The sequence below is a fragment of the Pararge aegeria genome, chromosome 4, assembly GCF_905163445.1.
Source record: "Pararge aegeria chromosome 4, ilParAegt1.1, whole genome shotgun sequence".
In the NCBI taxonomy this organism is placed as follows: domain Eukaryota; kingdom Metazoa; phylum Arthropoda; class Insecta; order Lepidoptera; family Nymphalidae; genus Pararge; species Pararge aegeria.
In genome coordinates this window covers 13,109,534-13,132,581 of record NC_053183.1, presented here as the reverse complement: position 1 = coordinate 13,132,581, position 23,048 = coordinate 13,109,534, and the positions used below count along the sequence as shown (strand labels likewise).

General features: G+C 36.4%; 1 protein-coding gene across 3 annotated transcripts in view; it reads left to right on the top strand.

Moving 5' to 3' along the window:
- LOC120637598 (extracellular sulfatase SULF-1 homolog) overlaps positions 1-23,048 on the top strand; it is a 119,832-nt gene that overhangs the window by 51,672 nt on the left and 45,112 nt on the right. For all 3 annotated transcript variants that reach the window (XM_039909459.1, XM_039909458.1, XM_039909457.1), the window contains exon 2: positions 19,984-20,812. In XM_039909459.1, the coding sequence (XP_039765393.1) occupies positions 20,142-20,812 (671 nt within the window). In that variant the 5' untranslated portion in view covers positions 19,984-20,141. The remainder of the gene's footprint in view (positions 1-19,983; positions 20,813-23,048) is intronic.

Genomic DNA, 23,048 nt, shown 5'->3' with positions numbered 1-23,048 from the left:
TCGTATTCATAATTTTTTTAATGTTTAGTATTGAATGTAATAGTGGGTGGGTGAATGTAAATGTAAGTGCTAGGAGCATTCGCTTCTACTTAAAACCTTTATTATCGTTAAGAGATAAGAGAGAATATAATATCAGAGCAAAGAGAGAAGCTGTTTCATTTTTTTTTCTAGAGCAGCAATACTTTATTACTGAAAGAAGTGTTTTGAAGTTTTATATGCATTTCATGAGGGTTGGGGGAGGCAGCCTCCCTCCCACGGGTAGGGTCCTCCCTACCGTTCCACTTACCTTCTGCGCCAGTCAGAATCAAGGCCACTGTATACTTAAATAATTCTAGGTTACCCTAGGTTCTTGATCTAGATCTCTGCATGCATTGGTGGGCGCTGTAGTCTTATATTGGTCTGGTGGGAGGTTATGGCTGTGGCAAGTGCCGCTAAGCGATTCAGTGTTCCGTTACATAACGCGTAAAAACCGATTAGAGGTATGGATTGTATATTACTGCTATGACCCTTAGAGGTTAGCCCGTTATCATCTTATGCTGCAGTATTACTTGCCAGCAGGTAAGATTACAGTCAAAAATAACTTGGGAGTGGATTAAAAAGAATCGGCTGTTTTCATATTTTTGTGTGTTTGACTGTATTTACCCATTATTCACGTAGCAGTGCAGTCAGGTCCTAACTATCTATCCTTGTTGGAAGAGGTATGTGCTCAGCAGAAATAAAGAAATAAAGAATAACTATTAACTATCCTTCATACCCAAAATAATAGTGTAGGTATACTCAAATGTTAAAAAAGTTGACTGTCAGGTGAATTAAACGATTCTCTTAACTTGACCCCTGTCACTTCACCCACATTTGTAGTGCCCTTTTGGGCGCTTTCTGGGCCATATAATAATAGTTTTCTCTTGTTTCGTGATTTTTACTGAGGTTAGTAGTTTTTCATTTACCTAATCAATTTGTATCTATTTATTATAAAGTGCTCATATCTTTAATGATATGTGATATAACAAGAATATAATAAAATGAATCTTTCATTTGTAAAGGAATGAATATCGGGGATCTGTTCCATCTTACATTATTTAAAGATTCAAAATAAATATCTTCAAAGATACCTGACCTCAGGGAAAATTGGGTTATGTGGGATTTTAACCCCCAAACCCCCCTTGGGAGGCTCCTTAAACATCCTAACAGGCTTTCAAGTACATGAAACACTCCTGTATAAATAAATATGGATGAAAGAATGTTAGAAAACTTTGTAATTACAAAGTAAAATTAAATGTTGATATTGTTAGTATTTAACCAATATATTATGCTAGCCACACGGCAGATCAGAATAGCGGTTGTCAGTTGTCACTGGTGTGGTGACAACGGACCTACCAATGCACAAGCTTAAAGAATATGTTAAAACACTTTTATTACACAACGAAAAGGTTGCTTGGAAGCATCCGGCTCCGCTTTCATCTCTCACAAGATAGAAAAATTAATGTTAAAATGTAAAATGTTGTTGATGATGGAAAAGAGCAACTGCTGAGTTTCTTGCCGGCTTCTTCTGTGTAGAATCTGCCTTCCGAATCGGTGGTAGAGTAACTACAAACAGACTTGACGTTTCAAAAGTGCTTATATTAGGCCAACTTGAAATAAATGGATTTTGATTTTGAATTTTGAATTTCGAACGGTACCTATACTTATCTACCGCGGGTTCCTATTCCTGCGGGTGTCGTACGAGGCGACCAAGGGTAGCAGTAGCCTCTGTGCTACTACCATCTACTGCGACTACCAACCCCTCAGAACAAATTGGTGATTATGGGCAAATCCTCCCGCTGGCAGAGGCTTCCAGTCCATCAGAGGACTTTTATAGGCTATTGATGATAAAATATATATATATATATATATATAGATGATGAAAATATTACGTTGGAAACGAATATCAGTTTCTCCTATAAACTATTATTACTAATCAAGAACGAACATAAACGACCAGTTTTAAATAGTGGTATCAATACCAATTACAAAGGCAGGGTTACACTACAATCATGCATTTGAATATCTTTTAGAGCAGAAATTATTATTAGCTTAAGAGTAGGTACTTAGGTACACGACTCAGACCGTGTTCAATTTCTGATTTCCAATACCATAACATGTTCATGTATCTACCTTAAAATATTACCCGCCAAGATTGGAGTCCCGTTGGACCATCGTGAAGGGTATATAGTGGTAGATGATTGACCAACAATATACAAGATAATGATTATAATGATGATGATAAAGTGTTTTATGTATTAACCCAGGGACCGGATTCTTTTTTTATAAAAAAATACTGTTAATTATCATTTGTGACGTTAAAGTTCAAGTACTTTTATGCAAAACTAGCAAATAGCATGTTATTGGAACCTCATTTTTGAATACCCGACATCACAAGACTCAGCGTATAATACCAGACGTGAAGTTCGGACGGTAGGCAAGTGCCTACCGTAGGTAGGTTGTGGATGATGATAATGGCAAGAAAAAGAAAGTTCTGTACCATTGTTGTGTACCCAGCTCAATAGTTGCATACCCAATCAACAAGAGCAATTCAATTTGAGTGCCGGCCACACATCGGTAGGTACATCTACTTATTTAAACTGATTGATCTTAGTCTGGAGCACGCTACATTAGCACATTCGCGTTGCTGCACCGTGGTAACAAATGCTGCAAATCTGTCAAGAGCTTGTTCGCTTAGGCGCAGCGCAAACATAGACGATTTAGTGTTTGCGCTGCGCTTCTCAAAAGCTGCGCGGCGCTCTTCAAATGATCATCGTGTTAAAAAATTGTCTTCTTCTGGCTCTCATGGTCTTGTTCCGCTCTCTGCGACTCGTTTGATGTCATCTCTCTAATCTGTCGGCGGTCTTTGAACGCAGCGTATACCAGCGTGTGTGAGGTCACAATTTCAAAAGCTTGGGACTCCAACGTCCATCGGTTCTCCAACCTATGTGCCCCGCCCATTGCCACTTCAGCTTCGCGACACATTGAGCTATGGCGGTAACTCTCGTTCTTCTAGGGATTTTTTCAATCCTGATTGGATCACATAGAGATACTCCGAGCATTGTTATCTCCATCGCCCACCTAGTCAATCTGAGACATCGTGAAATTAACTATGAACATTATATTTTCAACAATCAATATTATTCTAAAATAGACTCTTACTTGCCGTATTTGAGTTTTTTGCCGGCCGCTTCTCAGAATAACCTGCCTTCTGAGCTGTTTATAGAGTCAGTACACAGACAGACAAAAAAAAAAGTAAAATAAGAAATAGATTTAATTTACATGCGCAGACGTAGATACTGATGGTGTCTCTCCACACATTGCGATTGCCAATCAAGAAGTCATTCATCATAATTATTAGTCCTTAACCGTCCCACTACAGCGCGCGGGTCTCCTCTCTCGCACAGGGTTTCAGGAATCAAAAAGTTTACGGTAGACATGGACGACTAGACATTAAATCAAAGAAAAACGGACTGTACGGGCTACACGTTTCAGTCACCTATCGTGCACTCAGGTCACGGCATTTATAGCACAACTTACGAGGAAAAGGCACCGAAATCAGTGTCCCACTTTTACCAGTGTCTAGAGCTATGAACCGATATCTGTAGCCCGTTTCTGTTATACTACTAGACATAGCAAACACACTGTCCTTTATCGGTGTCTGGAATAAAATGTGTCTACGTTTGCGAAGAGCCTTACAGATTTCAAAACTTTATAATTCATTGCATTATTATCACCCGACGTGTACTTTGAAGCTTTAGTTAATGTGCAATAAGATATGTTGGGGCTTCGGAGAGTTATTTTAATCAGATTTCAAGTTATTTTTTCTTATTGTATAATCGTCTCGCTAAGCTTTCAGTTGACGTTTGGTTTCGATTGTCTCCTTTTTTCGTACCACGATAAATTAAAGCGTGCCATATCATTTGAAGTCATCACTGTGAAATACGATTCATGAGAGTTATTTTAATCAATTTTAAAAGGTATTTTTGAGTTATTGTTATATAGTCTCTTGAAAATTCGCTAAGCTTTTGGCTGAAGTTGAAATTCGATTGCTTATTTTTTTTTACAATTACAATGCTTTTGAATGAGTTTGAAGGAATGAGGACTGTCCATCATCACTTATTTATGCCATTACACGGATTCATTAAGGCTATATGAATCCGACTGAGGTGCATCGATAATGCAGTCGTATTTATATAAAAATACCCACCTACTCAATGTCATGTACATTGGTTGGTAATCAAATATAATTTCAATTGTTTAATAAAAAATCTGGCAAATATAAATTTTTTGTTATCAAAAGTTTTATTATCCACTGCTGGACTAAGGGCCTCTATCAACGGGAGGGTTTGCCTCTAACCATGCTGAGCAGACGGGTTAGTGATCGCAGTAGATTATAGTAGTAGCACAGAGGAAGATGCTGACCGTTCGCCATTATGTTACCTCATACAAAATAACGTAACGTTAGTGACTAAAGGTGTTAGTTTGAAATATGTTGAAAATTTCGAGGGGTCGCTAGCCTAGCTCGTTTGTTAGCACGCTGGGCAGACGGGTTAGTGATCGCAGTAGATGATAGTGTAGCACAGAGGACGATGCTGACCGTTCGCCATTATGTTACCTCATACAAAATAACGTAACGTTAGTGAATAAAGGTGTTAGTTTGAAAAATGTTGAAAATTTCTAGGGGTCGCTAGCTTAGCTCCTTAGTTAGCACGCTGGGCAGATGGGTTAGTGATCCTGATCGCAGTAGATGATAGTAGCAGCACAGAGGACAATGCTGCCCGTTCGCAGTGGCGTGCATAGCCCTTGGACCCAGGGTATGCACAAGGTGTTCAGCACAAACATAAAGTAAAATTAAAATTTAGATTTTAGATATGTCGGTTTATAATCAAATTACTTTACGAAAGTCATATTTTTGACTGATTTAATACTATCGTCTATCTACTGCTAATTGAATAAAAGTACATACCCTGATTTACGTCACAAAATTATGACACACCATTCGGCAGCATTTTCTAAGCACACTGATGATGATAATATTTTTTTCCAACATATCATGTTTTTAGCGTCTTTATGAAAATTATTAAGATCACAATATCTTTATCATTCCACACTTTACGTATATTGGACAATAAAACAAAAGGAAAGCAAAATAATCGATTGGTGTACAAAGCCGCTTAGCAAAGAATAGTTTTCGTAATATTTATTATTAAATATGCGTGTTACTTTAGCACCTTTTTTTATGGAAATTTGTAACATTGGTACACACCCTCCTTCCTTCCTTTGAGAATGATTTCTAATTTTACGATATAGGGATAGAAATTAAAGTTTTCTCTCAGTACTTTTTCCAGGCACACTGAACCCAAACAAAGACCGCACGAAAATGCTTTCATTATAAAATTAATGAATAAACTATAAATTAACCTTAACACATTAAACTATCACTACTCAAACTTTTATAAGTTACTGAATTTATGCATTGAACCGTTTATTTATCACCAACACCATAGAGCATTGTTCGAAGGTAAACAATAATGGCGATTGAATATGCTAATGATAATATTGCAATCGATATTAGTCAAAATATGTCTTTAATTTTTTTGTAAGTATGGGTACGAGCGCTATTTTATTTTGATATGTAAACAATAAATAGAAACCATATTTATTGTTAACTCTCTCACTTTCCAATGATTCCTGGAAAACCTAAATTATTCATTTTTCAAAATTTAGACAGCGTTGGTTTCATAATTTATTTTTAAAACGAAAGACTAATTCGATATTATTTAGTGTTGCCCAAATGCAAGAACAAGACGAGACTTAGCCAGTCTTGGTCTTGGTCTTGCGCCAATACACCTGGTCTTGGTCTTGGTCTTGGTCTTGCGCTCCCAGTCTTGGTCTTGGTCTTGGTCTTGCAGCAAGAGTCTTGCAAGTCTTGCAATTACCTATTAGTCTATTACTATTTATTAAAGTTTACTTTAAATCTTAGAAAAACGTATTAGAATTGGAACATTGTGAGCTTGAATTAACATAGCCATAGTAAAGATCAAGCAGATTAATAAATAACTGAAGATTTGATAAGAAATTCGAAAAATCAACTGACCTATATGTCGTTTTCCATGGAAGTAACTGTTTCTTAATAAACATTTATGATTTATAAGCTTACATTTGCTAAAACATGTAAAAAAACAAATTAATTACAATAACTTGACTGTATTTTAAAGAACAATACTTATCTGTCTAGAAAGAGATTGAACCCTCAACTTATAAGAAATTTAATAAAAGAGTTTTACGATTTATCATTTATTTGAATAAAAAATAAAATACAACACAAATCAACAGCTTTATCATTAGGTTATGATACTTTATATCAATTCTTTTGACCAAGAATTAATACAAAGTAACCATCTGGCTGACTCATCACTTAACCTATTTCTATGTTTTCTAATTACTAATGATGCTTTAGAAAATAACCTCTCAGCAGGTACTGAAGTTGCAGGTATTGAGAGAAAATCACGGGCCATTTTCGATAAAATCGGATACTCTGTCTCATGCGTCCTCCACCAATCTAAAATCACCAATCTGAAACTTATTTATTCTTTGGAACACCTGTAGGTACTCTTAAAATTCGAAATTATTTTGCATGAATAGTGTCAAATGTTATGATTTCGGCGCGGCGGCAACGATTGTTTTAGATTTCAAAAGAAGCCGCCGGCGCGTGTATCATAACCATGTACTTCCGAAAAGCGGCAAATTTCTTTGAGAAGTAAGTACAAAACCTTTGATGCCGCATTATCAAAGTGCCGATGGTTAAAACATAACTATGCATGCACTCAGTTTGATTTTAATAGATATTTTTTTATTCGCTATGTTTATGGTATTAGTCGTAATGCGCATAGGTCCAGTTTTTCATATTCTTTGATATAGTTTTTTGCGTCTCATAGAATTCCTAAGCGTACCTACCTACCTATACACCGAACTGTTACACCTAACTACTCCGTGAAATAGCGCTAAGTCCTAGCTGCAAGACGCAAGAGTCTTGCAGGCTATGTCTTGTTCTTGCTCAAGTCTTGCACGGTCAGTCTTGGTCTTGGTCTTGCTAAAAATACGCGGTCTTGTTCTTGGTCTTGGTCTTGCAAAAACGCAAGAACAAGACCAAGACTGCAAGACCAAGACTGAATTTGGGCAACACTAATATTATTAGTTCCTTAATTTTCTCAAAAGACACTAAAAGGTATTTCCATTTGTGAATAAGGTTTTTAATTCTAAAAAAAGAATAATGACCGTTAATAACAATAACAGACCAAGCAAATAATTTTATTCATAAAAAAATCAAACACGTAATTGATTATCCACTTCCGTAAGCAGTGCTTATAGACCCACCCACACTTAAGGAATTTATGAATGAAACTGTTCACACAAGACCGATGCTAATCTTGTAAGTACAAGCGCACGATTATAACATTACACGACACACACTACTAACTTGCACGCACACATCTAGCAGAACGATTCTTTCTTTGGGCTTGCTTATTTTATTTGATATTTCTATGCAACAGTAGAGGGCGTCATATGTCGAGTTATTCATAATAATTGATTTACCCTGCAATCGATAACATGAGATTTAAATAATAATATAGGTATTTTTACGTGTTTTAAAAGGTAAATGTTTAGCGTTTACGGTTAAAAATTAAAATACGAAGTAGATTTTATTTTGTACGCTATACGCCTCGCGCGCGTTGGTTGCGCTGTCGCCTGTCTAGCGACAATTGACCAAGAAGCTCATTACTAGATGGCGCTTTCATATATTTTTTACTGATCTGTTTTGTACTGATGTGTGTGTTTTTTTAATAACAAAACTTTAACGGTCCTATCTGAAGGCTCTTTAAGACCCTGAGGGTAGGGTATGCACTGCTTATTTGCATATATGCAATGCACGCCACTGCCCGATCGCCATCATGTTACCTCATATATTATATTCCTCGTACAAAATAACGTAACGTTAGTGAATACAGGTGTTAGTTTGAAAAATGTTGATGATTTTGAGGGGCCGGTCGTTACCTTTAGAATGATCGTTGATGTGGTGGCATAATGATGCCAATTACCTGTGTTTACGGCTGGCCTTCTAACTGAATCTAAAACACCGGCGTAATTGAGGCCTTTCAAAGTAAACAGATACTTAGATACATTAAATGCAGTGTTGAAAAATGTATGTCTATATAGTTAGACTTATAATTTGTTAAATACCCTGTTTACCTAATTTTAAGGTATACTATCGGTTTTCTGCTAATTCCACCGTAAACATTGTGATAAGAGTGAAGTTTTCCTACATAAACTTTTATCCCCTATAAACTATTATGGGTTAATTTTTCCATTGAAACGGTTATAGAGGTATTATACTTAAACTAGGTATTCGTGATACTGAAAAATTCGAATTCGAAACTGACCGAAAACCTGCACGCCTTAGAGTTCTCCATAACGTTCTAAAAGGTGTGTGAAGTTCAGCACAACGCACTGGGCCAGCGTGGTGTACTATGGCCTTAACCCCTCATTGTAGGAGGAGACCCGTACCCTCTAGTAGGCAGGTAATTGATTGATATGATGATAACAATGATTCATGTAACTGTCGGTCTATTTGTTTCATTTCAATATCTTTAATTTCAAGAGTAAATATCCTTCAACCCATATTTTACCATACACTATTAGTCCACTACAAGTTAGCCCATTGCATTTCTTATGATGCGTATATTACATTTAAAATATGTACCTACATAGAAGTGAGTTAGTTGCGATAATAACATAAATAAATAAATATATTACGACAGTACACACATTGCCACCTAGCCCCAAAGTAAGCGTAGCTTGTATTATGGGTACTAAGACAGCTGATGAATATTGTTATGAATATAATACACAGAAATACTTATAATATACAGATAAACACTCAGACGCGGAAAAACATTCATGTTCATCACACAAACACTATCCAGTTGTGGGAATCGAACCCACGGCCATAACTCAGAAAGCAGGTTCGCTGCCCACTGCGCCAGTCGGCCGTCAAACACATACAGGTGAAACATACCACTCTCATACAATCATCCTCTATTTCACACGCTAGCACGAAGTCTACATGCCTCTACTATGATACTCTTGTCTAAAGCAATATTAGTCAGGAAAAAATTTACAAGGTTAAACCACAGAAGTAATCTAATGTTCAAATAATAAGTAAAGATATCATCTTAACATTATTTAAATTAAATTCTGTCCTTTATTTAAATATGCGTCTATCAAACAAAATCTTATCTACATAAAAACACAAATGCCTCTCCAAGACTCGCAGTATTATTCTCGGAGAAAACATTTCCTAATTGTTATTCCATTCGCTTTGTCTCCATCTTCTTTCATTTAAATACTCTCAAAAGTGTCAAACCTCTTGGCCCTCGTAGTAAAGTATGGCTGCAGGCATAAACCACTCAATATTGTTAACAGGAGTTCCCACTGATCGTGATGTACAGACTATGAAGCCAATAAAGCCCCAACCATGGGCTCACAACGTGGCACGCCCGGGATGTTTCCAACATAAAATTACATTTTCAGAACACATTAATTACGACAATATGTAATTTTGGAGAGGTGTGCTAAATTGGTATTGCGCGCTTCACTCGTTATTATATACATACATATCTTACATGTTTTGTCATACCTTAATAGACAATAGTATGAAATTAGATTTTATTTATAGGAAGAATGATAAGATGTAAGAATTGAAGTATACAATTCGAAATCGAAATTTAATTTATTTGGCTTATAAATGTACTTTCGTCAAGTCAGTCTGTGTGACTCTCCCACTGGTTCGGCAGGCAGCTACTACTGAGACGAAGCCGGCAAGAATCTTAGCAGATTACAATAAAATAACAATAGATATAATACAACGAAAGCGTAGATAGGTAAATATTGAATTTAATCGGAACTAAAAGAGAATGCTATTTTCGAAACAGCATTACGATGAGAGTCATTTTAAAGTCAAAGTCAAAGTCAAAAATTTTCACATACATTATCTGTTAGTCCATCCAAAGGGGCAATGCTGCCAGCACCTTAGGAACTGTGCCTCGCTGCGGTGGTTTCAAAGACGTTTAAGATTTTATTTAGTTTTACATAGTTTATTTTAGGTTACATTTTTAAAACAAATATTTTAATTATTAAATTACATTATCTGTACAAAAATATTCGTTTCAGTATTTAATTAATAAATCAACTTAAGAGACTACGAAAAGGAAGCTGAAATGAATGTCTAAGTGTATTTTTTTCAGATTTTAAGGAGATATTTACAAATAACAGATTTGTATAAATATTTAAGTAAAGCAAACATGTGCCGACAAACTCGTAAATCATTTTGGCTATTTTTCAATTTAACCGCACCGTGTGTAAGCCCAGAAGATTTATCACCAACATTTTTATGCTTGACCAAGCAAGCGCTCCTCTTTCGATGATTTATAAAGATAACTTGGATTCATAATACGAGTACGTTTAATGCCCGACGTCTTATGACCGGTATACTTTAAGTTTATTTGTTTAGCGGAGACAAAAGGATATTTAAAGACATTAATTTGCAAGCTTTGAGAGATACTCCAAAAATAACACAAAATGACACAAATACATTCATTTCGTTTAGTATCCCAATAAAGAAATTGCAATATTACAATTAGGCAAATCGCATTAAGTGGCTGAATTAATATTATTGTATTGTATTGTATAACCAGAGAATCAAAAAATATGCAAGATTTGGCTTAGATAAAATGTTAAAGGTAAAAAAACCAAAATATTTAAATACCTACCCTTATTTATAGCGGCACCACAGGGCACGGGTCTCCCCTCACACGGAAAAGGGGATTAGGCCGTAATCCACCACGCAGGCACAGTCCGGATTGGTGGACTCCACACCTTTGTGAACATTATCGAGAACTCTCAGGCATGAAGGTTTCTTCACGATGTTCTCCTTCACCGTTGAAGCAAGTGATACTTTAATTGCTAAAACGCATATAACTTAGAAAAGTAAGAAGCGTGTGCTAGGATTCAAACTTGGCCCCTCGATAGTGAATTCGAAGTCTTATCCATTGGGCTATCAAGGCTTGACAAATAGATTTTATATAAATAAATTTTATTAAATCTGTATCATGTACGTTACGCTAAGGCGTCGCTACTAACTAAATTAGGTATATATTGCTCACAGAGATTTTTAACTTATCTGACCTCACTAGTGCTAAAACAAGAATCTTTCCCACAGTAAAAACAGAAATTAATTATAATTAAAAAATCACCTCCTTTCTTTCCTAAAACATTATTAACGTAATTGCTGAGACTTTTCGCGGAATGTTGTTGGGATTACGACATAAAAATTTTAACAGACGTCGGTAATTGTTCTCTAAATGGCGATTGCCGGCGGGCAGTTAACGAGTTTAGTAAAGCAAGTGCACTTAAAATGTAATAGGTTTTCCCAAAGCTACACAATATTGGTGCCAATTCTCTGTAGGTACATAAGATTCTGAACAGTACTGAACTGCACTAAATTGACGGTTCTGTAAATAGTGCTATTCATTTGCACGGAAAATGAGTGCACTGTATGTACGTGTATAGTGTAGTCAGTTTTCACAAGGCTACGCGATATTGGTGACAATTCTACTTTACACAAGTTTCTAAACTACATTAAATTGACGCTTCTTAATGTACTTAGTGCTATCCATTTTCAAGGGAAACAAGTGCCAACACGATATTGGTTCCTACAATATAAAACTAAACTTAAATGGCGGGTTTAAACATATAATCTATTTTTATTACTTTGCATATTTCTAATTTAATTTAATCTTTTCTTCACTTTTCAATATTACCGATGCTTAAAAAAATACATAAAAACAAACATTCCTAGAGAAAACCATTTGTTTTTTATAAATTTTAATGCAGTAAAAACTAAAAATAAATATAAGAAAAGTAAGAAAAAATAGCTAACCTTTTTCAAGACAAACGAGTTAACTTAAAATTTTTCGATTTTTCAATAGCTATATTGTTGCAAATCCGTTGTACGCAAGTTTCTAAATCTATATACTAAATTGACGAGTTTAGAAAAAAATGCTATCCTTTTCAACGTGAACAATTGTGAAAACGACTGCACTGTACACTACGAAAAGCCATAAATCAAAAGAAGAAGAAGAAGAAGACTGCACTGTTTTTACACCTGTCAATTTACTTACTTAACTTTTGAGACCAGCCTAATCTCACTGCCGAAAGCGACAAATGCTTGACGTGACGTGCCGTTTGTTTGCTCATCTTTCATACATTTTGAAATAGAAGGAGAGAGGAAATTCTTTTCTTGAGACAAATAGTTTTTGGAGTTTACTCCTTAAGAATCGATTTTCATATATAAGGCGCCCGGTATGAGAAAAATGTGAGAAGTAAAATCTACTGATGAATGATCTCGTTACGTTTTTGCTTTGCGACGTTGCATGCCCGGAAACTGTGATGCACAAACATGCAACGTCGCTTTCGTTTAATTAACTTATTTTCCTATTTAAGTTACCAAGGAACCCGAATATTATCTAGGTAAAGAACCAACACATAAATATATGGGAGTGAGATAGAAAACATTAAACATTTTTTTTCCTATTCTTGTTACCATGGAAACTAAATAATAAACATTACATTTATCCTAATAGTTCTGATACTCTACATCCACCTCAATCTCCCGTAGGCTACTTTTAAGAAGTTACACTTCCGCCGTGTGTGAACAAATTGCACAGAATCTTTATTCAGCTAAATAAACTCTTTTTGTGTATGTTTCGACAATCGTACTTAAGGAGTAAACTCCAGTCGTGCGTCGGAGCTGACACACACTTTTTTGGTACATTGTAATTTTTCGCGTTGACCCTTGACTGCAACTTGAATGTTGTCGCGGGTTAGCCTGATGTGAAGTCATACATGACGCGGTATAGTGGCTGCGACTTCCAACTTAAACCTATCAATTTACTTACTTAACCTTTGAGATTTGTATAAAACAGAACTCGCACCATTGGCGAAGTAAATTAAGCTATAACCATATGCCACTAACCAAAAGAAGAAAAATGTAATGAAACTCAAGTTTAAAATGCCATTCTCTGGTACCGTATGTTTTTTGGTGAGGAGTAAGCCATGAGTGTGCATAACTAAACAGGGATTCCTACCGACCACAACCTAAACAAGTTTGAACAAAACGAAGTCTTTTGTTCTTATGCGAACATTAATTAAACATCGAGTTTACTTAAAAGACGGTTTTCCTTTGTAGTTGAGTATATTTATCAAACTTTCAGGATTTCAACAAGCCTAAGAATACTATATATACGGCGAGGCATTTTCGCTTTGGTTCCAAACGAGTTCAAGAATAGATATTTATCAGAAGAAAGTTTATATGTGAAAACGACTTATACATGTATGTACCTTGTTATAAATAGGAACTCAATAAAAACACTATATAAAATAGTTTTTTTTATTTTCTTTCATGGTTAGAATTGTAATACTGTTTCTATTACGATTGTATAAGTACAAGGTGTTTTAACCAAAAAGTTTTTTTATTTTTATTGTTCAAATTAAATTGTAATAAACATTTTCGCATAACATTAGCCATCCTCTTAGAAACTTTGCGTTTATGGTGAGACTTGACCCGTTTTATAACCCGTGGCCATTAAATAATCTCTATCTGTTCTTCTATACTAATAAAGCTGAATACTTTTTTTGTACCAGTAAAGAATTGTCAAACCTGTGACCAGAACTACGAGTAGCTACCGACAAATGTGGTTACCGCTACCGAAAACAGCAATTATGGTTTTCCGTGTCGGTAAGAGGCCTGTTTCTTGTGGTAGCTAACGGACACAGAAACCACGATGCCCTGTGACTGTGACCTGTGTTTGCACACCGTCTTAAGTGGTGATATCCCTTTTACCAATAACCCTGTAGGAAAAGACAGTAGGTACTAATTTAAGACCTATTAATTAAGTTTAAAAATACATGCCCTATCCAATTAACAACATTAAACAAAACTCAAAGCAGCTATTAATTTTTAGGATCCGGCTTAAGTCAAAACACATAAACTCCATCTTAAACTCCATATACTTTACGAACTGTGGGAATTTGGGCATTGAGCAATTGCGGCGTATAATTCCAAAATTATTGGAAAGAATTAAGTTTGTTTCAAGCCGTTAACGAGATTTACAGGCATGGTGTGTAAAACTTTGCGAAATTGGTGATTAGCCATTGATTTACAGGGTTCTTAACTACCTAACTTACATAATGTGACCCGTGTTTGTTTTATCATGGTGAATTAACCCTTAATATTGAATTAAAATTTAAATATGGAAAAATTGTATAGGTATGTTAATTCCTTTAGAAGATTAGGTTTTTGATAATTGTCAAATTAAAATTTCAAAATGTTTTTTTTATTGTGACCTATCACAGGCAGTTAAGAAGCGTTCAAACATACCAATTTGGTATGTTTGAACGCTTCTTAACTGCCTGTTGTGAGGCGATGGTGATAACTACATTTGTTTACTTAAAACTAAAGCTAGGACGATATAAAACGCGCCCAAGTCGCCCACAAAAACTTAGCCGGGTTTGTTAAATTTTTATCAATATTGAAGTAACACGAATTCCGTGAAACTTACTACCTATTATGGAAAGACTTGTAATACTTACTGTAATAATACTAAAAAACCCTTATACTTAGTAAATAAAAAAAGATTTGGTTAGGTTAGGTTAGGTTAGAAATAGAATCCAACGAATTAGTTTGGCCATCCAAAGGGGTAATGCTGCCAGCATCTTAGGGAACTGTGCGGTGGTTTCGAAGACGTTTTAGATTTTATTTAGTTTTAAATTTTAGGTTAAGTTTATTTTAGGTTAAATTTATTACAGAAATGCAAAAAAAAATTTAGGACTTTTAAAATATTGCAGTAGCGCAGTCATTTGGCTACACTTTCCGGGCGTCGAGTTCGAATCCCGGCCCGCAGCTCTTACATTTCGTTATGTGCGATTTAAGTACTTAAAAAATTACTTGCTTCAACGGTGAAGGATAACTTCGCGGGGAAACCTGCATGCCTTAAATTTCTTTTCCAATTCGCACTGGGCCAGCGTGGTGGACCTCAATCCTCACTGTGGGACCGGTAATGAATAGATACGATGATGATCAAAATATTGGCTTATCTCATAGCTTGGTCGGTTTATATAATACTAGCGGACCCGCGCGACTACGTCCGCGAATTAGTTAAAGAAAAAAAGTTAGTTTATGTTTAAGTTGATTATCGATAAAACACGAATAAAATGACATTTTCTCAAAATGAATCCTAGCGAGATCCATTTATCGCCCCAAAAACCCCATGTATACTAAATTTCATGAAAATCGTTGGAGCCGATTCTGACATTCCTTTTATATATATACAAGAATTGATTCGTTAAAAGATATAAGATAAATAACAAGTATAAAAACACGTTTAAACTCAGTTTTCAAGAAGTTTTTATTTACACTATATTGAGCGTTTAAGCAAATAATTTCCAGCGATTTGCCTTCTCTTGCCAATTTACTAAGCGCTGTTTTGTTTATTGTTGTTAATAGAAATCCCGTTTTCTTCTTGGAAACAAACGAGCGTTATAATATCAATAAGCAACACTGTTGTTGGGAATAGAAAACAAAACAGAAGGCGTCAATGAACTGAATGTTTATATCGGGAAAATTTAATTCTGCCGAAATAGGTTTGTAATTAGTATTAATGAATACTTACAGCTTTTTGTTTTAACAAATATATCATCATATCTTCATCATCATCATCATCATCATCATCATCATCATTATTAAACCGTTATCGATCCACTAAGAGCATGGGTTTTGTTTCAGAATGTGAAGGATTTAGGTAACATCTTTAAATAAATTGCATTTTTTTTATTCCACTACAAGTTAGCCCTTGACTGCAATTTCACCAGCTGGAAAGTGATGATGCAGTCTTAGATGGTGACGGTCATGTAGAAACCGATTAGGGGTATGGGTTTGGTATTACTGCCATATCCCAACCAACCGGTATGGCAGTAATACGACTGGAACGCTAAATCCACCAGACCAGACCAGAGAAAATTCAAAAATCATATATTCCCAAATAGCCCCTGCCTGGATCGAACCCGGGACCTTGCACTTAAAACCACAGCGCTTACCACTGCGCTGCTGCGAGAGTGAATTTATGATAATTATTTCTGAAAGGCATGTAAATGATACAAATCTTTATCACAATGAAAAATAAATAACTCCTTGTGAGAGAAACCATTTTATTTCTGTAATTTTAAAAACTTGGAGTATTAAAATAGGTTAAAAAGGAAATCAAGCATTTTCCTCTTCTGGAAAACTTAAGAACTTAACATTTTGGGGTACCTCAAACGAAGTATGGTGCATTTTGTTTATAGTTAAGTTTCATTGAAAGCTTTCTATATTACGAAAGGAAAGAAAAATTATTACGGCCCACTTTTCACATGGTTCCGACACTGGACCGGTATTTTAACAACTCTCAACCCTTTCCGAACTTTTGGTATTAAATTTCAAACTAAAGTCTATACGGGTCATTGCGCTTGGTTCAACTCGTGAACCGCAGATATGACTTTGCTGAAACGTCAGGAAAATTTGTATTAGGTGCTATAAACATGCCAGGAGCTTTTATATAAATCGTCGATCGCTAATGCCTACAACTTTGCTGGAGTATTAACCCATAACACTTTATGTAATTTACTTAATCTCTATCCCTATCCCTACTATTATTATAAATGTCAATGTAAGTTTGTTTGTTACGCTTTCACGCAAAAACTACTTAACCGATCCTCATGAAACTTTGTACACATAATCTTGGAAGTGTTAGAAGTCATATAGGATACTTTTTATCCAGATATTAAGCTCGGTTCCTTTGGGAGAGGGGATGAGTGTTTGACGATTTTACACCATAACTCCGACAAATTATAACCGATTTAAATAATTATTTTAGTACTATAGAGGTTATAATATGTGTTTAATTTTGCCCAAACTGTGTTTGGAGATAGCGGACAGAACTCCTCAGCGGACAGCAGCAAACCCCTCATTTGAGGCTTAGCGATACTGAATACTATATTTTTTTAGATCTACAACTAAATTTAATGCTACATCAAAAAACAAAAGACGAAGTCGCGGGCAGCAGCTAGTTGCTTTATAAAGGGTTGGTCTAGCGGGTGGCTTCAGCAGTGCCTAGCTAGCAACCTAGACGTGCTGCCAAGTGGGAGGTCCTAGGTTCGCCGCCGAGGATTTGGGATTTCATAATATCTAAATTTTTCTCTGGGCTGGTCTGGTTGGCGGCTTTGTGTGTGGCTACCGTACCGACATAGATGTTTTGCAATTTAGCTTTCCAGTACGATGCCGCGTATCCGATAGGTACGGTTTTAATATAATCCTAATAGGTTAGCCCGCTATAATCTTAGACTGCATCACCTCATGTGATTGCATGCCGCGCCCATAACATGGGTATGACAGTTATATTAATCCCAATACTTTACATACTTGGTACTTTACTTGGTTACTTTACATCGTGGGTATACCCCCAACGAGGTGGACGGACGGTGGACGGTGGAGACCTTGGATTTTGGCCAGCAGTGGATTTATCAGCAATCGGTTGAAGTGTTTTTTTTTTTGCGGCACTTCTTTGTAGGTTGGTAACTAACCACGAGCGATCAAATGTTAAGGTGTCCATTACATGTTAGATATATTTTTTATAGATAATTTTATGATCTACAATTTTTGTCTGAGGTACTTTTAATGTTAAACTTACGGTTTTGCTAAAAATCGAGAAAAACTTTATTTTGGACCTTTGACCTTGAATAAAAAAAAAACCATACATTTTGAAATGATTGGATTGATGGTAAACTTTTAAATATTATTTATAATTATGTTTTGATTTTACTGATTTTCAGCTTGTTGGGACTCCATCACTCCATCCATCACTCACTTTTTGGTCTAAATTGACCAGACTACAAGTTTTACAAGCTAGTAGAGCAGTGTAACCAAGAACACACTATTTAGTAGCATAGAGCTCGTAGTAACATATTCTTGTCTGCCGGTTGTCCACATCGATCGTCCTGAGCCCCTATCAATTACGTCACGGTCTGCACGGCGATAAATCAAGATCAATGGCGCCCGCGCTGGGGTGGCACGCATAACAAGATGCCCCTCATTTATATACTTATCGGAGCTTTTATACTTGACCTTTAGGTCTTCTGCGATCTACTGTTTTGTTTGTAAGCAGTAAGGAAAATATTATACTACCGGCCCTTTTTTTTTTTTTTGTCGTGGTGGAAAAGCTTTATGGCTACCTCTGTTCTTTTGGGCAGGACAGAGGTTATGTGGGACTCGTTTACCCGAACTAAAAACCACCACGGCATGTCCCTCTCGTTGGCTTAATTGGACGTCCGGGGAACCCGTTGTATACTACATCCTCCGGGTAGCCATCCGCTGCACCCAGCCAACATCTTCGAGAGCCAATCGTTCCCCTCTCGCCTGTCTCTCTATACTACCGACCCAACCCCCTCTTCGTACGGGTGCAATAAAGATACGGTAGGTAAGTTGTACAGGTTCCGTTATGTACCTACACTAACTTAATTAATTACCTACGTAAGGTAAAAGCTGACTTAGCGTTTGCAATTTATGCGCACAAAATATGATTATTTATTTGCTTTTATCTCCTATAATATATATGTTTACTGAATATATACCTTTCTCTTGAATATGTAAATCTATCTATATGCTGAAAACGACATTACGTTGCGAAGTTTAAAAGATCCAAGCGTACAAACAGCGGGAGCAACTTTGTTTTATACTACTCGTATGTAAAGATGTTTATAATGTTACCCGCGTTTTTTACGGTTTTTACAAAACCTGTGGAAACTGTTTTCCTGGAATAAAAAGTAGCTTATATTACTCTTTGTTTTTAACTTACTGCTGAGTTTTTTGCCGGCTCTTTATAGAATGTGTTAGGCCCGTTTGAAATTAATTAAGTTAAGACAAAATAGCAGTTTATTTTCGCACAGGGCCTCGATCGTCGACCTCTGTAACTTCAATTCTACTAAAAGCACCTCTTTATAGATTCACTGGTAAATTGCCTTATAACGCTGCACTTTATTTGCTATACTAATAAAATGAAAGCATTAATAGCAGTAATAAAATAGCAAAGTAAATATATTTTATAGTTAGATACTGCAGCACATTATCCACTTACTGTTATGAGTTCAATACCTTAGTACGGTACAACGATGGAAACTAATATTTTTTGACGGTACGATATTCTTAACTTTCGGAAACTTTTATGCATATTTTCAACGGAGAACGATTCTCATTGCTACGATGCCAGCGGCGTGCACTGGGTGCAACAGCAAAAATCCTCCTCTTATACCAGTTATATATAAATTATAGGGTAGGCAGTGCTTTTGTGCATGTATGAAGTGCACGCCACTGTACGATACTATATCTATACGAGTGGGATAAAATGTTGTAGCTCGGTTAAAATTCAGACCCTTTTCTGTTATTGTTGATACAACTGATGGCTGTCATATTTATCATACCTATTCATTCACCTATTCAGATAATGACTATATGTAGTCATTATCAGCAACCTATCATAGTCCACAGCTGGACTAAAGACCTCTCCCAGTTTGGAGGATTTGCCCATAATCACCACGCTGGGCAGGCGGGTTGGTGATCGCAGTATATGGTAGTAGTAGCACAGAGGACGCTGCTGCACGCTCTCCGATATATTCCCTTAGTCACCTCGTACACCCGCGGGAAGAAGAGGGTTGGTGACAACTGTATTCTAAACAGCCATCACCATACGGGACTTTATTCGATATTATGGCTTTATATGGTTATTCGATTTTAATAGAAAAATTTGTTTGTTGCAGGTAGAACATGGTGCCCATAGAAATTGTGAAACGTTTTTTGTGGGTGATAAAAATGCTGGAAACATGAAAACCTGTCAAGAAATGCTAAAATAAGTACAAGTACTAACACACTTCATAGAAGTGTCATTATTGTGATACAGTTAAAGTACTAATATAAAATGAATTTTAAAATTATATCCATACTTTTAACGTGGAATTTTCTCCTTATAACCGCCAAAAGAGACTCTTTGGAAGACGATGATCCTCGAGCCAGGGCATTACGAAACAAGGAAAATAACCGGAATCGGACAACTTTCAATGGAACTCTGACAGATGTACCCGAGAGGAGATATTTGAGGCACCGGAACAGTTCCAGAAACCGTGGTGATCGTCGCCGATTTTGGGAAAGGGAACACGAAGTAAGGCGAGATAGGAGGAGAGGTTCTGAAGCCCATTCCTCAGAGGAATACTTGTCCAACCGAACTGATCCATATAAAAGAGATATCAAACCTCGCAAAACCGATAAGCATTGGAACAAAAGTAATACTGACAAAGTTACTGAAAGAAGGAAAATCGGGAATCAAAATAAGACACCCGATAGGCCGTCAACAGTCCGAGAAAATACAACTAGGTTTAAACCCAAGACAACAAATAAATGGCAATCTGGCGGATATATTCCATATCCACAACCAAGGGAGAAGAAACCTAATATAATTTTGATATTAACAGATGATCAGGATGTTGAGCTGGGAAGTTTGAACTTCATGCCGCGTACAATGAAAGCTATCCGAAGTGCTGGGGCGGAGTTTCGTCATGCCTATACAACCACACCAATGTGCTGTCCATCAAGGTATGAATCTATGTATCTATTTTTTTATTCCACTACAACTTAACCCTTGACCCTGGTGGTGAGATGCGATGATGCAGTCTAAGATGGTAGCGGGCTAACCTGTTAGGGAGTATGGTAGTCATACCCCTAATCGGTTTCGACGCGCATCGCACCGGAACACTAAATCGCTTAGCGACAAGCCTTTGTCTGTAGGGTGGTAACCAACCAGAGAAAATTCAGAAACAATAAATTCCCAAATTGTCCCTGCCGGAATTGAAACCGGGACCTCCTTATTAAATTCATAGCGCTCACCGTTGCGCCAGGAAGGTCGTCAATCTAGCATTTAATATAAATTGTTTACGGTTAGAAGGTGCAACCAAACATTTTATTTTACTTTCCGTAAATCATCCCCAGCCTATTAATGATGTGCCCAATACTGGGCACACGTTTCCTCTGTTTTAGCAGAGGGAAATAGAGCACTAATTCACCAAGCTGCTTTGCGCGGGTGAGCGGGCTTTACAGTTCGTGATAATAACCATTTAACGTACTCTCCAATGGACTGGTGCCTTTGGGAATTAATAATATTCTAAATCCGAGCTGGTAATTACTATTTCTAGAAAGAAAAACTCAATAACCTAAGCACTACTGGCCCGACCCAGTGTTCAAAGTCAAAGTTAAAAATGTCTTTATTAAAATAGATGATAGATGTCACCTTCGAAGCGAAGGTACAAAACATAAATGTGTTCATAGTAGTGAGACAATGGCAAAATGGATGAATGTAGTAAAACATTCGTAAACTTAAAACTGAAACTACGACCAGTTGTAGAACATCATCTCCATCAGTATGTCAACCCATTACTGGCCCACTATAGAGCACGGGTCTCCTCCCTCAAAGGGTTGATGCCGTGGTCCGTCACGCTGGTCCAGTGCGGATAGAAGGACTTCACACACCTTTAACAACATTATGGAGAACTCTCAAGTATGCCGGTTTCCTCACGGTGTTTTCTTACACATTTTAAGCAAATGAAATTTTCTTTGCTTTAAACGCACATAGGTAAAAGTTAGAGTTGCGTTCGAACTCGACCCCGCGAAATTCAAGACAAAGTTCTACCCATTGGGCTATCACCGGTTCTTAGTAGAACATGCAAACCATTAAACCGATGACGCTAGATAGATACTGTTCCTGTATTACATTAAGATACTCTATTTAATATCTTGCCAAGTTCTATGTTCCAGTCATAAACCACTTGAATGAAATATTAGTAGAGTTGCGAGCAATTTATGTTACGAGGTATGATTATAGAAGTTAGCCAAGAATCACGATAATGGAGAATAGGTCGTTGGTTCCGCTTTATCAATAAAGGATTCGAGCAACTAGATAATTACGTGGTCCGTCTTTATTTGATGTCCAGGCCACACGTGCTTTCAGTACGCACATAAAATCAAATGAATCGATCTTATCTTGATTAGTATGGCCTGCGGATATGTTACTTAAAATATCAGTAACGTGGGAAAAATATATCTTGCTAAGTAACTAGTTTCTGAGAAGTGGTTTGGCGAAGTGGAGACTAGCGTTGTGTTTCTATAATAAAAAGAAAATTTATTGCAAAGACCACAGAACATAATACTTTCTCCACTTTCAGCACTTTTTGCTCTCTAGTGTAGTTTTATTTAAAACTAAACTTTTCTATGCGCACAAAAGTTCGCTTTTAATGCTCACGTAGCTACGAAATTTATTTAAGATTGATCCATTCAACCGAAAATAGCACATTTACGAACTTCGACAGGTAATAATCAATCTAACCCAAATTTTCAAATGGCAGGCTGAAATTAGTAATGCTATACCAATACACGGAGAAAACTGGGACTTGGATGGCACTACTAAATTCAAGCTACCATTTAAAGATAGTAGGCTAATGCCCGTTTTCACTAATGACGGACAAGGCAATACAATTTTGACCTGTCTATGGTTCTTGCCACAAGGTGTGGTATTTTCTGTTTGTCTTATCATATTTTTCATTGTTCGTATGGATTTAAGGTTATTAAAAATATATGTATTTTTTTTTCATCTGTCTCCATTCAACTTTACGATCCACCGAATCAGTATCGTAACTTGAAACGGCGCCTAACTTCATTAGACATCACATAAGAGTTTGTGAAAGGTTTTCTTCCCTAGGAATCATCTAAATGACTAGGCATCCGCTTAAAGCGATATCGTTATATATCTATATTGAGTATTATATGTAGTATTATATAT